Source organism: Mauremys reevesii, linkage group 2 (genome assembly GCF_016161935.1).
Source record: "Mauremys reevesii isolate NIE-2019 linkage group 2, ASM1616193v1, whole genome shotgun sequence".
NCBI lineage: Eukaryota > Metazoa > Chordata > Testudines > Geoemydidae > Mauremys > Mauremys reevesii.
The window spans coordinates 15583714-15601511 of NC_052624.1; the positions used below are offsets into that span (position 1 = coordinate 15583714).

The following is a 17798-nucleotide window of genomic DNA, read 5'->3' on the forward strand; positions in this document are numbered from 1 at the left end:
GACCCAATTCCCTGGATCTTAAAACAAAGAAAAATCAATCAGGTTCTTAAAAAAGAAAGCATTTAATTAAAGAAAAAGAAAGGTAAAAATCATCTCTGTAAAATCAGGATGGAAATTGCTTACAGGGTACTTAGATTCATATAGCCCAGAGGAAACCCCCTCTAGCCTCAGGTTCAAAGTTACAGCAAAGTTACAGCAAACAGAGGTAAAATCCTCTCAGCAAAAAGGAATATTTACAGGTTGAGAAAACAAACATAAGACTAACACGCCTTGCCTGTGCTACTTACAAGTTTGAAACATAAGACTAATTTAGAAAGATTTGGAGAGCCTGGATTGATGTCTGGTCCCTCTCAGTCCCGAGAACGAACAACCCCCAAAACAAAGAGCACAAAACAAAAAACTCCCTCCACCAAAATTTGAAAGTATTTTGTCCCCTTATTGGTCCTCTGGTCAGGTGTCAGCCAGGTTTACTGAGCTTCTTAACCCTTTACAGGTAAAAGAGACATTAACCCTTAACTATCTGTTTATAACAAGCCTCTTTTGCTCCAAGCTATTTCAGGCTACTGAAGAGCCCCCATTCACTCCACAGTGCTCATAGGGTGCAAAAATAACCCCATCCGCACTGCAGCTCCTCTTACAAAAGCACTCTCTCTCTCTCTCACACACACACATGCGCATGCACACTCACTCACAGAGGGATTAAGTGCCACAGTGGGACTTGTGCTAGATAAACAGTTTGGTGGCGTAACGTTATATAGAGACAGGGCCGGTGCAACCATTTAGGCGGGGGGCAGCATTTTCTTCGGCAGCGACCACAGCGGCCAGATCTTCGGCCGCCCCGGTCACCGCCGGTATTTAGGCGGAGGGAGCTGGGGCAGGGAAGCACTGGGAAGGCCGCCCGCAGCAAGTAAGGGGGGAGGGGGCAGCACACAAGCCTGGGAGGCGGGAGAAGTGAAGCAGCGATGGCATGCTCAGGGTGGAGGCGGAGCAGGGGTGAGCTGGGGCGGGCGGGGTGCCTCAGGGCATGGGGGGAGCTGCTGCGGTGGGGGTGTGCCTGAGGGCGGAGCTGCCACGGGGGGGCTCAGGGACAGGGGAGGGCGCAAGGTGGAAGTTTCGCCTAGGGCGCGAAACATCCGTGCACCGGCCCTGTATATAGAGGTCCAACAATGAGTATGTATGGGATATTTACACCAAATAAAACATGGTCCAGTGTTAAAACATAACAGTGCCAGGGCTTCAAGAGTGAATGTAGCTTTACAGATAGAGTGTATTATACACTTTTGGGACACTAACTCAGGCCACATAGTAGGAAATTTAGATTACACCTTATCTGAATTAATGATGTATAAATGAAATTAAATGTATTAAATTCAATCAACCTCATTTCATGCAAATTAAATACATTTAATAAATTATATGCTGGTTAATTTGCCCTATGATTCAGCAGCAGGAATTCGACACAGCACAGCACACCTCCCATGGACAAGAGATGTATTTCTCTTTCCTGCTGTCAATCACACCCACAACCACCAAATGCAATAAATACAACAGGATTTAAACAGACACATGGATATTCCAGCTTTTTCACGTTCTCTTAAAGGGACCATTTCCCACCACTTAAGGCCCCTGTACATGGTCTAGGCCAGGGGTCGGCAAGTGGTGTGCTGAGTCTTCATTTATTCACCCTAATTTAAGGTTTTGTGTGCCAGTAATACATTTTAACGTTTTTAGAAGGTCTCTTTCTATAGGTCTATAATATATAACTAAACTATTGTTGTATGTAAAATAAATATGTTTTTTAAAATGTTTAAGAAGCTTCATTTAAAATTAAATTAAAATGCAGAGCCCCCCCAGACCGGTGGCCAGGAACTGGGCAATGTGAGTGCCACTGAAAATCAGCTCGCATGCCGCCTTTGGCACATGTGCCATAGGTTGCCTACCCCTGGTCTAGGCATAATGGGAGTCCTTGCACAAGGACTCTGCAGGAATAGCACAGTGTCTGGACAAACCTAAAAGGGCCAAAGAGGGATGTTTTGTGGAAAAGCTCTATCACACATCTAGCTTCCTAGAGTAAAATGCCAAGTGTCTAAAGGTTTAATTATTCAGTGAGCAATAAAAGTTTTTAAAGAAACATATGGTGATTTTGTGGGTAAATTCCTTATCTGAACCTAGAGACACATTTAAAAGGGCATGACAGTTCCAGTCTTTAAACTCTATCACCATTTGTTTGTATGCAGTTTTCTAGTCCCTTCTATGCAAAATGCGACTGGCAGAGCATTAAAACCTCCCACTTTAATCCTGTTCTATGGACACAGGGTGCATAAAATTGATTTTTAAAATACACAAATTGTGAGGTTTATTTAAATCAAATGTCTGATATAAATCATATATTTATGCTAATCTATAGCGTGCCTCAGGTACTTAGAAAACATTTCAAAACATAAAAGCCTCTCCATATCAAGAGCTGAGTAGCTGTTCTTTAAGGTGTTTTTAAAAAAAAAAAAAAAAAAGAATGCCTCAAGGTGAAACACTCAAGTATTTTAGGTCCCAAATGTATCTTACTTTTAACATCTGCAAAACATACATGGAAATCGTTCCTCATTTCCCACAGTGTAGTTAATTTTTTTTAAATCAACCAAGCGAGGGTGTTCTGCTGCTTATGGACAGCGAGTCATGCCTTATGAGACTGGGCCTTCAAAAGGAAAAATTTTAAATTGGAGTAAGTAACATTTCCTAGTGTAATCTACAACTTTAAAGACATAAGTTGTTTAGTCCTCTAGTGTAACTTGACAGGGTCTTTAAAAGCCTATGTGACCTGAAGTTAAACCTACAGAAATGAAGAATAGAGGTCTATTATAGTAACATTATTTTGAAAGATGTATTTCCAAATGCAATATACAGGATCCATGGAAAGAGATCAAGTGAACTGCAGGAAATTGTACAAGACGAGAAAATAACAGGCTTTTGTAATCAGCAGCAAAATAACTATAGCATAATAATTATTTTTTATTACTGGAATTAGAATAAAAAAGCTGTGGCTTGGTATACTATAAGAGATAACAGAGCACTTTCACTGAGCTTCTTCACCCACTTACAGGTTTCTTTGTGGTGCAAGTGGTGGAAATTTCAGGCATAGTTGCATAAGCAAAGCAGAGAAGCAAAGGTGAGATAGAGAGGTTAGGGAGCAGGAGGGAGAGAGGTGGAAAGGTGGAGGGAGAGAGGTGAAGAGGGAGTGTTCTGAAATTGAAATCTGTAATTGTCAAGCCATTCACAGTCCTTGGCTGTCCTGAGGCTTTTGGTGTTCTGGAGCAGAGCAACTTTTCTTCAGCAGTTTCTCTGATGTCTTTTTTTTTTTTTTTTTTCTTTTTGCAAGATCCAAAAGTTTTTTTTTGAAGTGTTAGTGTTTGTTCTCTCTATATTTGTATATTTTTATTATTTTTTGTGTTTGTTTATTTTTTTCCTTTTTCCTTTTCAGTTTCCTGTGTTCATTTATCCATGTACATAGCAGATTGCTGGCATGAGATATGGCATTTGGCATATGATGGCATGGTGGGTGTTGGTTGGTGGTGGTGTGGTGTGGGTGTGGGATGGTGGTGTGTGTGTGTGTGTTAGTGGTGTAGATAGTGTTGTGGTGTGTTGTTGAGGTTGTTTGGTTGGGTTTGTGAGGTTGGTAGAGGTGCTGGCTGTGGTGTGGACAGTGTGCGGTGAGAATATTGGCAGGTTTGGTGTGCGTCTGCTGGCTGTGCTGGCTGGCCTGGGTGGGGTGAGGACTGGCCTGCTGTGGAAGGGGGATGAGGATGTGATTGATATGCTGGATGGTGATGAGCTGGGGATGATGCGCTGAGGGGTTTGACTCCTGTTGGTTTGTTTTGTTTGTTGGTTTTCTGCTGGAGGCTTTCTTTCTGGGTGCAGGCCTCCTCTTTCTGGTCTCTCCTATTTCCTGTGTCTCTAGTTCGTGTGTGAGTTTTGGTTTTTATTTTTTTTGAGATTTTTGTGTGGTTTTCTGTTGGTCTTGGTGGGAGGGGTTCAGTGTCTTGTGGTGTGTGGATGTTGTCTGTGTGTGGGGTGTGGTGGTGTGTGGGAGGATGGAGAGAAGGTAGGTAGGGTGGGGTAGGTATAGGGTGGGTTTGGTGGTGTGGGTGTGTGTGTGTGTATTAATCAATGGACCTCCGTGTAGAGTGGTAGTCCGACTCAGGGGTGGGTTGGTGGAGGCTGGTGTTGGTGGTGTGGTGGTGAAAATTTTCGTGGTTTTTTTTTTCCCCTTTCCCATGGATCCAGATGATGAAGATGTCATCAATGTCAATGTAGTAGAGAAGGGAGCGGGAGTGAGGGGGAGAGAGCTGAGGTCAGGTCAGCCAATTATTAAAATATATTGGCCATTGGGCCCATGCGGCAGCGGTGCATGTGCCACCTATACTATATTATATATTGTCATCAAATATTTGTGATAGAGAGAGGAGAAAGGCAGCACACAGAGCAGCAAGTTGTTGTGTGGCATCATCATCACTGATACTGTTCTTCAGCTTGTTCCAGCGTGTGGTGTGTGTGTGTAGAACATCCACATGTGGCCAGGATGGGTGTGGTGTTTGGTGGAAGGTCACCAATGCATTGTAGTTTCTCAGGAAAGTGGTGGTGTGGAGATGGCTGGGAGTGTGTGTGGCTGTCAGAGAGTCAGTAGAGAGTCCACATATCCATCAGTCAGTTTCAGTTGAGAGTTCCAATGCCGATGATGGGGAAGGTCCAGGATTTTGGTTTTTGGATTTTTTTTAGTAGATATATATATGGCCTCTAAGGCTCTGTATGTATGTTGTTTTGTTGTGTGTGTTAGTGAGTGTCCTGAGTAGATGGTTCAGTTAGTAGTGTATTCCTATGTCCTGGGGGAGGGGGGCCTGTAGAAGAATTTGGTGTTTTGTTGTTGAGTGCCCCCCCTTTTTTGGTAGTCTGTCATGATGATGACAACAGCACCTCCTTATCAGCCTCTTTGATTATAATGTATGGATGGATTTTCTGAGGCTGTGGATGGCATTGGCTCTCTGCACGAGACTTTTATTTATGAGCAAGCGTTGTTTTTCCACAATTTCTTATTAGAATGATCTCCCATTATGTTAATGGAAGACAAGAGAATGGAAGACAAAATGTAACTTAAATAATACATGATCTTCAGTCTAGTAAAGACTGACACTGTAAAGTCTTACTTCACTCTCTCATCCTTTTCACACAAAAATTTAATAAATTTTATATCCTCAGGACTGAATATTTATTCTAGGTACTTAAATGTCCAGAGGAGCAACAAAATTAGAAGGGCACCATATGTGTAAGTTATAGCTGGTTAGAATGCCATATGTTATCTGTGAAAAAATTCAAATGAAACAAAATATTTCCCATTTTGTTCAAAGTTTTTCACAATTTATTTTTGTTTTTTTGACTAAACCAAAAAATATTTCCATTTCAAAAACTGAAAAAGTTGTTTTTCCTACCTATCTTCTCTCTCTGAAAATAGTTTTCAAAAATCAAATCATTTTAATTTTTCATTGAAAAACAAATGGAAAATTTCAACCAAAATGAAAATTTTCTTTTCATTTGAAAAGTCATTTTTTCCACACACACAAAAAATCCCAAAGAGTTTTGACCATCTTTAGTTTAAGTACAGTATTTCGGGGTTGATTCTCCAAAGTGCTGAGGTGCTTTGTGAGGGACTAAGCACCCTCAACTCCCAATAAAGCCAATGGGTTGCACTTCCTGACTATCCATAACCTGCACTAAAGATCATGGGAGTGACGGGTCCTCAGAATCTTTCAGGATTTGGCCCATTGGGAAAGATGATGTAGACCTACAAAACTTATTACTGAAGCTTACTGAAACTTAAAGGTAACCTGCAAAGAAAAAAGTAATTGGGCTAGTCACCTTTTTGCCAGTGTTATGATGCAAAAGGCCTGTTTTGTTCATATTTATTGCTGTTTTTTCCTCTTTAAATTAGCAATTAAGACCCTGTCTTGGCTCACTTTGATGACTGAAAAAATACCAAGACAATGTCATCACAAGAAAGTGATGACATCAAGCAATTGAAAAGGCAAGGGATTTTTTACTTAGATCGTTTAAAACCCTTTTATTTGTTTGCTTTACTTAACACCAATTTAACAACATCAGCTATTAAACATTTTAGAGAAAGGATGTTTTTGTTATAAATTTGTCCACCAATTAAGATGAGAAAGCTCATATACATATTATGAGACCCAGTCCAAATGACAGAAGAATAGAAATATCAGGAATGTCAAGTCTAAGGCAACAAAAAGCAAAATTATAACTTTGACAGACATTTCAGACATCCTTTATACATCATAAAGCAGAAAAACAAAATGCACAAATCCATTTTTGCAAAAACCTTTGAGGGATTCTGTAAGAAAGTAGAGGTTAGAAAGAGAGAGTGAGTGTGAGTTTTTGTGTGTGCGCGCGTGCGTGTTTGCGTGCATGTGCATGCACGCATGCACGTGTGGACAAAGGGCTGACAGAATTAAGATGAACACTAAAATGGGAATAATTAATTCAGGGCAGAGCCACAAGTTCAAATACGCTCATCATCAGAGCAGTAAGATTTGAACATGTGGGAAACATCTTGCCTCTCTTCTACTCATGATGGGGAGACAAAGGGAACTCCCATGCTAGACTGTCCGCACCAAAAAAAGAAGAGACTCAACACTTACCATCACAATAATCGATGGGTGCATAAGCACTTAGAAAAAGGGATGCTGCAAAGCTACTAACCACAGAGATTCTCTGAAACAAAAAGATAACATGAGACAGTAACTCCCGTGAACATTCATGCCAAAGCAACTGCAGCTTGAGAAAATGAAAGAAACAAAATATTAATAAAATCTCAGCAATGGGTACTGTCTGCCAGAAAAAGAAGTACTACAAGGATTATCCAGGAAAATTTTCCTGCCTGGGCTTATAGAAGGCATCCATATAAAAAGGAACCTTATAATAAAAGCTTTTAGCTCTGAAACATATAAAATATACACAATATATTAGCGTATTCTGCCTTAGCATGAATTACTGCACATTATGCATGAAATCTGCATACAAAAAAACAGGGAGGCAGAAAAATCAAAGCATGGATGACAGCACAGAAACCATACCGACACCATCCATCAGTGAATCCAAAGGGAAACCAAAGTTAAACAAGGAATAGATCTTACAAACTTCTGCTGCCTCTTCCAATAAACTCTTCCATCACCCCTACATGGACTCTTGTCTTCCTGAGTCCATCAACTTCTTCTTAAGTCAGGCAACATAGACCACCCCTGCAGTTAGCCCTCTGACAGCCATCAGCTATGCATGGCAACGCTACCTGCTACTATGCCACAAAATAACTGCTCAGAGATAGATTGTAGATGGAATCATAAGGATGGTAGGCTTTCATGACCCTCTCTCTCTTTTTGAGGCTCTACCCAGGGACGCATCTAACATGGCTGAGGAACACAGGCCAGGCCCTGCCCTTCCTAGTGCTCCAATGGATGCTAACTGCCTGAAAGAGAATGAGGAGTGTTGGGTTAAAGGTTGGTTCTAGCTCAACTCTCTAAATCAGCCCGCAAAACAGGCTGGCATAGTGGAGGGACCGCACTGCATCCTCTATAAAGTAGTGAGCTGCCAAGCTAGTGTGTGCTGCCTGAGGATCCTCAAGCAGCATTCTTACCAAGACAGAATTCCTCCTGGGGGCTCCAGTTGTAATACGGCACTACCACATTCCTTTCAGAACAACTGGGGAAGCCAAAGTTACAATCTAGTCCTCAGCCTCTAGATCCACTCTGATCAAGGGCTCAGATCGCAAAGATCCCAGTTTAATTCACTTCTGTATTTGGTCTTAAATTTGTGACCAGAATATATAGCCTGTCTTCCATCCATTCCACTCCATCCCACACTAGAATAAGCGGTGTCATAATGACATTCATGCAAATACAGACAGAACAATATTAAAGAAAATATTTCTTTATAAAGCATATAGTGAACCTGTGAGACTTACTGCTGAAGGAAGTCAACTGGTCCATATTGGTAATGGATTTTAAAAGCCCTGGAAATTTTATCAAGTGCAGTAATAAATGCCAAATCAGGAGTCTCAGACAGATCTCATGCTTCAGGGTGTATGACCTTCCCTCATGTACAGCACTGCCTACATGCATTACAGGGGTTTATCACCTTGCTCTGAAGCATGGAGTATCAATCACTGCTTGAGGCAGAACATCAGATTTTCAGCCTTGAGCAGTTAAAATAATATTGTGATTGTTGAGTTCTGAAATGTCAATAAAAAAGGAAACTTTTGTTTGAAATGCGTAATTTATTTTCAGAGGGGTAGCTGTGTTAGTCTGGATCTGTAAAAGCATTTGACGAAGTGGGTATTCACCCACGAAAGCTCATGCTCCAATACGTCTGTTAGTCTATAAGGTGCCACAGGCCTCTTTGCTGTAATTTATTTTATAATTCTAGAGATCAAAATAACTTTCGAGGGCCAATTTGTTAAAAAGGGCTCAACTCAATCTCCAGTTTTTCCTGGGTAACACTGCCTGGCATCTTTTTTGCATCAGCAAACATTGCACTGATGCATGCAAATAGCTGTTCTGTGGGTGTATCAACTGTGCATAATCACTTGTTTGTGTGAGCAAATGTGGTAATACCCGCACAAACTGGTGCAAATACAATTTTGTGCAGGCAAAATTAAGGCCTACTTTTTAAAAACTTCAATTCAAAATGTTGTGACCCAGAAGTAGTCACAATGTTAAATGCATCATTCTAAAAGGATCTGATATTTGATTTTCATCTGCCAAATAACTGACAATTAAAAAAAACAGACACACTTTATAAAAGCATTAGCTATTTTGCATTATGAAAACTAATTCAATAAACAAAATGTACTTCTTTTTAGCAAAAACTTTTTTATATTTCCTTAAAAAAATTAAAAAGATTTTCAACTGTGATTTCCAGTAAGTGGATTGAAGTTGAGCCAACCTCAGTTTGTGCGTAGACCTCAGGATTCTGGCTGTAAATCTTTGCTATCTGGTTTCCTGTAAAACGCTGAGAAAGAAATGCAAATGCTTAGGAATACAAACACTAAATGGAGTCAATAATCATTAACTCTGTGTAATGAGTTCAGTACATTGCACTCTGGATATTTAATTTGCCTGATGCATGATGAAAGTCAGTGCACAGCAGGCAATCTGCACTAAACAGGCTATAATGCATAGTCTCATTATGAGAATTTTGCTCACCTTTTGGAAAAAGGCTGTGAAAAAGCATTACTATCCATAATTTATGTTTCAGAAATGACAATTCAATGGAATGAATCATACTGATTACATACAGAGGAACCCAATAAAATGCAAACATTGGCCTCCAAAGCCTTAAAAGGTTCCCAACTTATACAACTCTGTATGGGTGGAGTAAATGGGGGACAGGGTGTTTCAAGCCAGAAATAACTAATGGCTAAGGAATAATTATTTCTCATATATGTATTAAATCATATAAAAGAAAAATGCTTAAGATACTGAACTTGTTTTAAGTTAATTCATTGCCTGTTATAAGTTAAAAACAAACATTTTTGCACTGTTTAAAGTTTCATTTCAACTCAAATGAGCATACACTCTGCACAACAATGAATCAAAAAGAGCTATGCATATGGATAGGAGCATATTTTGGTAAATTTACCATCACTAACAAACTGACAACCAGGTGCTATTTACATATGATACTTGTCTAAAACAGTGGTGCACAAACTGGGGGGGGGCGCGCAAGAGGTTCTCTGGGGGGGCGCGAAGAAGCTAGAATCCTGCAAGTCCCAGAGGACCCACTGCCAAACTAGCAGGAATGGGATAAAAACAGAGTGGGTATTGGGGGCGGGACAGGACCAGGAATAAAAAAAAATAGTCCTCCCACACCACAAACAACATGAATGCCCCAGCCAGCAGCCACAACTCTCCAGCCGCCCAGCTCTGAAGGCAGCGATGCTGCCAGCAGCAGCACAGAAGTAAGGGATTACTTCGGATTACAAGTGATGAATGGGGGAGACATAAATTCCGTGAATGGTAATGGGGGGCACAACTGGAAAAGTTTGCACACAACTGGTCTAAAAGACTCCTCTCACTCCATGACATATTGTCACAACTGTGCTAGGAGGAGGTGCCTGATCTGAAGCCCCATTGCAATAAAAAGGGTGGGGTGATGGGGCATTCTCTGTTATGGTCGTGGACCTTTGGAACTCACTTATGCCCCAGGTCCACAAAAAGTCTGAGTTTGTTAGCCTCCATGAAGCCCTGAAAGGTCCATTTTTATTCCCTTACCTATGAAGAGATGGGTGTTGGGTAGGATTGGATAGTGGTGTTGCTGGGCTCTGGATGTCTTGTTTAGAGACGTTTATTAATTTAACTAAAATTAAATTTAGAAATACTCTGTAATATATTTTATTACTGTGGGCATCTGCATGAAAGCAAAAATTGAAATTAATCTGCTCCAGCATCTTTTTCCTCATTTAAACTCAGAGACAGTCCTCAGCTTGTGAAAATTAGTATAGCTCCACCAGCTGAGGATCTGACCCACAGAATTACAGAAGTAACTTACAGTAATAATTCATCCAGTCACTCTTTCTGCCAATGCAAGTTTGCTTCATACAGTGCATTTTGTAGTGGTTTGACTAGTCTAATTTTACAACTCCCAAGCAATAGAACATCACCCGTTCCTTTGTGAGGCTATTCCAAAGCCCCATACATTTCACTGCCAGACAGTTTTTGTCAATATTCAGACTAAATTTACCTTTTCATAAGTTTCAGCCCCATACTGATATCACACTTAGTGGCTTTGGACAGAATTATTTTCTAAGTTCGCAATGAGGTACCAGTGACTCTATAAGAACTTTCATTCTTTCTTCCTTCAGTTCTCACCTCGCATGCTCGTGAACCAGTGATATTAGCTAGGTGCTGTGCCCCTCCAACAGCTTTCTCAAGAGATAAGCACTGGGTAGTAGTACTCGAATCCATCCAGACAGGGCTGTCACTGACAGAAAAACAAGCCTGGGGAAAAATATAAATCATCATAAAGATTATCACTCCAGGAGGGACTTTCACACTAATGACCAAATCCTGAAAAGGTATTTCTGCCTGTATTAGGCCCAAATACAATAGAACATAAGAACAGACTTAGTGGGTTACACCAAGTGTAATTCTACGCCTTTTTCATGATTTGTCCAGATTATACGCCTTTTTCATGACAGCATGACAGGCGAAGTATTGTCTGATGGAGCCACATCTGCCCCCTTCAACATCACCAACGGCGTGAAACAAGGATGTGTTCACGCTCCTGTCTTATTTAACCTGTTCTCTGCATGCGTCCTCAACCATGCAATGAAAGATCTGGATCGAGGTACATATTTGAAATACCGGCACGATGGTTCCCTTTTTGACCTCTGTCGCCTGAATGCAAAGACTAAGACAGTGCAGAAACTCCTTCTTGAGGCACTCTTTGCCGACGACTGTGCCCTCATGGCTCAACTGAAAATGATCTTCAGCACATTGTCAACAAGTTTGACGAGGCCTCGCAACTCTTCGGACTAACTATCAGCCTCGGAAAGACAGAAGTTCTCCATCAACCTGTACCTGGATCAAATGTTTCTGTCCCAAGTATCTCCATTGATGGCACTTAGCTTAAAATATTGGAGAACTTTAAATACCTGGGTAGTGTCATATCCAGTGATGGATCACTGGATAATGAGATCAACACACGAATATCCAAAGCAAGCCAGGCACTTGGCTACCTGCGTGTCAAAGTTTTAAACCACCACAACATCCGGATGTCAACAAAACTGCTTGTGTACAGAGCTGCTGTTCTTTCATCTCTTTTGTATGGGTGTGAAACATGGACACTATATAGGCGTCACATCAAGCAGCTCGAAGCATTCCACATGTGCTGCCTCCGCAACATCATGAAAATCCACTGGTAAGACAAAGGGCCCAATCTTGAGGTCCTCAAGAAAGCCCAGATGACAAGCATCGAAATGATGATCATGAAGTCACAGCTACGTTGGGCCAGTCATGTCAGCCACATGGATGCCAACAGAATCCCCCGCCAGCTTCTGTATTGTGAGCTCTCCCAGGGCATCCGGCATATAGGTCGTCCACGAAAACGTAACAAGGACACCATCAAAGCCAATCTGCAGTATAGCATATCAAACCCAGGGACCTTGAGGACGCTGCCAGCGACAGAACACAGTGGCGTGCAACAGTCAGAAATACCTGCATCGCCTTTGAGGAAGACCGCTGCCGGCGTCTACAAGAGGCACGCGAACGACGTCACAGAGCACCAGCAGCACACAACCCACTGACTGCGAACTTCCCATGCACCATCTGCAGCCAAATGTGCACCTCTAGAATTGGCTTGTATAGCCATCAGAGGGCACACCATGAGACCAACAATAGATGATTTGCTCAGATTTGTCAACATTGGATCGATGGACTACCAAGAATTCTAGCCCAGTATCCTGTGGCCAATGCCAGATGCTTCAAAGGGAATGTACAGATCAGGGAAATTATCAAATGATCCATCCGCTGAGGCTGTCATCCAGTACTAGCATCTGGCAGTTAGAGGCTTAGAGCATGTTAGAGGACACCAAGAACATGCGCATGGAAATAACACATTGTTGCACTGGAGATCTCTCACTGTCAGACTCTACACTCATGTACAATCCATATAAGTCAGCATGTTGGAGAGACAGCCAGTGGATTTGCAAACAGTGTGAAAACCCCAGGCCAAACCTCACGTTGGAGAGAAGAAGCAAGCTGTAGCTACCACTCTTTTATGTATCTTGCGGTAGCTAGCCATGGGCCAGCTATGCAGGTTACCAAGCCCTGAAGCAGATGCTGGGGCTAAGGATTCCATTCCTGAGCTCTGCTTTACTTCAGCACAGTTCTCTCACAGCATAGTCCTTTTGTTCCAGTTTTCAGGATTTATCCCTATGGATAACTACTGTTGTTCTTATTGGGGTTGTACTGACATTGTTGTCTCCAATGACTAGGTATGGTCTTTTGGGAATTCTTCACGTGACACTCAGAACACCACTATGCAGTATTTTAACCCAGTCCCCAGAAGTTCTTCACAAGTTCATTGCAGACAATATTTTCATTTGGGAATCCGGATATACAGATTTAAGATTTGAATAGACCAGTTGTACAGATGTCTTTTTCAAATGTTTAAAAGTTCTTTCTGATCTCAAGGTGGGAAAGGCTGGTTTCAAGATGCAACTTGAACGTAGAGGACTTCAATAGACAAACAGACCTCTACTTTGCTTATATCTTTAAAGGAGAAGGCTTTTCAAATCTATGTCCACAAACCACAAAACAACCCCAAGCAGTCACCCTGTGCACAGGAACTCCTAGGACGATAGTTTGAACCTTCAGAGATAAGTCTATCCTGTTTCACATAAGTTTTCTTGCTAATAAAATTTTGTGAGTTGACTGGGAAATCAGATCTAAACATATTATCCATAATGGCAAAGATGTTTAAAAAATATTAAGCTTTATAAAACAATAAACAGACCATTTGTCGCACATTGTGGTGCTCACTGGGTGCTGCATGTTTTAACAAAATCACATGCTGTCATGCCGGGGGAAGATGAAATACTGAACTCCCTGGGATAAAGGGAAAAAAATGTATACTGCAGTGGCTTCTAACAAAGATAGGCAAAGGGAATATTTTGGAAGGAAAAAGCAACTATTCAGCGTCAGAAAAAGGAGTGTGTATGCTCACTCTCCCTTCAAAGCTCTTCATTGCACATATTACCTTTAGTAATTGATGTAAAGGAAGATCAGGTGATAAATTATTTAAAATTTGGCTGGCTCCTTCTTTCCAATACACGCTTCCATGTTGCTGTAGAGGATATAAATTTTTAAATTAAAGATTGCCCCCAGGATGTCAAATACATATTCCGATCTGGATTTCAAACATTAAATGGAGGAGAACCATGTCCAAAGTGGGACACAGATTTATTGATTAATTAATTCATTAAACAGTTCACCTTTTTTGGAGACATCCAGGCCAATTAGATCATTTAATTACAGTTCAAGAATTAGCAATGTATGTACCAAATCCTCAAATACGGGAATTTATCTGGCAAAAAATGTAGACTATTAACTAAAGCAGCATTTAGTGGGCACTACTATAATATTGCTCATTGCAGCTATTGCCTTACCCAAGAATTATACCATAGAACGGCATCTATATAGTGCAGTCAGGGCTCCACTGAGTGACTTTCTCTCATTTTGGGCCCGACACACAGGGTTAGACTCTTTGTCTACTGATTAAAGCAGGGAAGTGGGAATCAGAATGCCTGGGTTCTTTAATCATATTCAAGGTACTTTGTCTGCCTCTAATTCACTGTGTAACCCAGAGCAAGTCCCTTAGGCACCACTAATTTGGGGTATTCAACTTGAAACATACAGCCCCTGATTCTCTGAGCATCCAAATCTTTAACTGAAGTCAATGAAATGGCAAGAGTTCAGCACCTCTGATTAACCAGTCCTAGGAGTTTGAAGCTTGAGCAACTGACAACGGAGACACCAAAAGTTATTGGACACTTTTGATAATGCCTGCCTTAATCTCTCTGCACTTCACTTTACACAACTGCAAAATGGGTCTAAGACTTGCTTACCTCACAGGCATGGTGTGAGGCTTAATTGTTGAATGAATGTCTAAGTGCTTTGACATCTTCAGAAGAAAGGCACTATGCAATATAGGCTAAACTAGAGAAGCCCTACACAAGTGCCTAAGCGAGAGGCAACATTTACACACAAGGCAGCCATCATTTGGTTTCCATTATTCCTGAGGATGCCTGGTGCACTAACCAGCAAAAGAAGAGCTCTGATGAGAGGGATGCTTGCTACACCTTGAATAGATTTTGCATGTTCAGCTCTTTACTACGTTCATTCCCCTCTCTTTACGTTCCTGTGAAATAATCTTGCAGACATAGCTGCTCAAACTCTGCCTCCATCTCCAAGCATGGCTCAAGTTTGCAAAACCTTAATAGAGCCCCGTAAGTGTGAAGAATTTAAACATGAAACCATCGAGTTGTACACACAGCTAGTCTATGTAACCATACTGTTATCCTTGTCCTCTCTGTCCTATTCTCTTCTTCCAGTTGTATACCAGTTGCATCTTGTATTAAATTAGCTTTTAAGTTCTTCAGGCAGAATCTGTCTCTTATTATGTATTTGTACGGTGTCTGGTACAATGAAACTTTGATCTTAATTGAGGCTTTTAGATGCTATTGTAATACTACTAAATAATAAGTATCATTATTCCTTAATACTCTGTTGAGGACATACAATATGATTGATTTTTCCCTTTAAAAACTAACCTGTCCAGCCCCAGAAAAAGCTCTCACATGAGAGAAGTTAAAGCCAGAAGACTTCATCTTCTCCAAGATCATATCCAGAGCCTAAAAGACCAAACAGAATCAAGAGTGATTGTAATGAGCTACCAAATTATGCATACTCACAGTCCTCAGAATTAAATTGTAAGTATCTGTCATCACTGATAAGGGTTCAGTAATAGATAATGAAAAATTAGCTAATGACTAGGGATTTGTTGAGAAATTGAATAAATTACTTTATTAAGCAGGAGCCCATTTGAAAAAAGGGAACTACAGAAAAAAATTCTTCAAACAGGTTGAATCACAAAGGACAAATCATTAGATCTCGGCTCTTTTTTTGGTCTTCCTCGGGTTCCAATATATTAAAGAGACATTCTTGAGGCTGACAGGTGCAAAATGGAACAATTTATTTTGTTCTTACATTTGGAAAACCCCTGGAATTCTTTGTGGGGCAAGGTCCAATCTTGGAAGATGCTGAGCATCCTCAACTCCCACTGATTTCAATGGGAGCTATGGTCATTCAGCACCTCTGAAATTCAGATGATTTATTCAGATGGCTAAATATGGATTTAAATGCTTAACCTTTAGACACTCAAGTCTAAAATTTTTGCTCTTGCCATGAGATTTTTCAAAGGACACTCTGAAGTAATTTAGGACCAAAAATTAATCTACCTTTACACAATCATTGCTGTGACCTGGATTTTGCCACTTTTACTCACGACTTCACTAGACAAGATGCCTTACTAGGACTACTTACATAGTAAGATTCTACTCAATGTGAATACGCGGTACAGAATCTGGACCTACATGAGTAATTTTCTCTGGATCGTGAATATGTTTTTAGAATACAAAAGGAAATCATCAGTATTTTAAGCTAAATATTTTCTACCATTATCATAAAGGGCCTGCACTACAAAGTTTTATGATCGGCTGCTGCAGAACCAGCCAGACGAGGGAAACAAAAACTGGCTAATAAATCTTATTCTCAGAGGATGAAATTAACTCTGATGTTGCACAAACAAAAAAGTAAACAAAGCAAAGCCAAATTGGCTCCTTTTCCATATGAAACAAAGACAGCAAACAACGAATGTTTTCCTAATTAAAAAGAGAAGGAACATGGGCCAAATTCTATCCAGCAGATGCAATATTCTGCAATATTCAGCTGGGCTGAAATGGGTTCAAAATCAGTTATGAAAGAACTATTTTTCATGCATCTAGTAATAAAAACAATGGAGAGTGAAGAAACAAAAGCATAACAATTTAAGAACTCCAGCTTCACTTGTTCATGATGTGAAAATTTCCATTTCAAAGAGATAGATCTGCATGCAAAAGAAATAGAAAACAAGCAAATGAAACACCTTAGCTTGAATGGAAATCTTAATTGCTGCTCATAATTATAATCCCGAGTTAAGAAGATGAATCATATAATAACACAAATATACTCAGGCAACCAAAATTAAAACATGTTCTTACCTTGACCCACATTAACACAGGTGAAGTCACTGTCAGCTTATCACTGTGGACATGGACACCGCAATGAGTCCTGCAGAAAGACGATATTTTCTCTTGAGGTGGGAGGAGGACCTGTCTTTTTTTCACATTTGGTCATTTTTCCCCCTCCAAGCAGTTTTTTCACATGATCATTTATGATCAAAGAGCACACGGTACTATTTAGTACACAGCAAGGATAAAAACAAAGTTAGAACACTCAGCCTGCTCTCTGGAACTAACATTTTGATATTTTGACTAGTCACAGGGAAAAAAAATAAAAAAGTCCCTGTTCCTGCAGTGAGATCAAAGAGGGTAGACTCCTACATTTGCCCAGTACTCTGAAGTCACTGAGGCTCTGCATAGGTGGAAGGGTCCACCTGCACAGATCTCATGCAGCAGTAAACTCTTGGTCTTTTATATTCATGCTGGTGTCCTACAAGGCAATTTGACACTAAAAGCCAAATACCCACACAAAGACTATCCAAAGTGAGCCCTTGTCTATACTACAAATTACTTCAATACATCTTACATTGCTCAGGGGTGTGAATAATCCACACCCCTGAGCAACAAAAGTTATACTGACCTAAGTGCCAGTGTAGACAGTGCTATATTGGTGGGAGAGCTTCTCCCACTGACATAACTACCGCCTCTTGTGGAGCAGGAGTTATTAAACCGATGGGAGAGCTCTCTCCTGTAAGCTTAGAGTGTTTTCACAGAAGCACTACAGTGGCATAGCTGCATCGGTGCAGCTGCACCACTGTAAATGATGTAGTGTAGACAAAACCTTAGGCCTTGGCTACACTTGCAAATTTGCAGCGCTGCAGCAGGGTGTGAAAACACACCCTCTCCAGCGCTGCAAATTGTGGCGCTGCAAAGCGCCAGTGTGGTCAAAGCCCCAGCGCTG

General features: G+C 40.8%; 1 protein-coding gene across 6 annotated transcripts in view; it reads right to left on the reverse strand.

The window, feature by feature from the left end:
• Positions 1–17798, reverse strand: part of XYLB (xylulokinase) — a 140771-nt gene that overhangs the window by 117032 nt on the left and 5941 nt on the right. For 5 of the 6 annotated variants that reach the window (XM_039527262.1, XM_039527267.1, XM_039527268.1 and 2 more), the window contains exons 3-8: positions 16877–16946; positions 15389–15469; positions 13816–13902; positions 10926–11054; positions 9001–9066; positions 6702–6774 (exon numbers count right to left, since the gene is read on the reverse strand). In XM_039527262.1, coding sequence (XP_039383196.1) covers positions 6702–6774; positions 9001–9066; positions 10926–11054; positions 13816–13902; positions 15389–15469; positions 16877–16946 — 506 coding nt within the window. The remainder of the gene's footprint in view (positions 1–6701; positions 6775–9000; positions 9067–10925; positions 11055–13815; positions 13903–15388; positions 15470–16876; positions 16947–17798) is intronic. The other variant, XM_039527264.1, reaches the window with a different exon arrangement.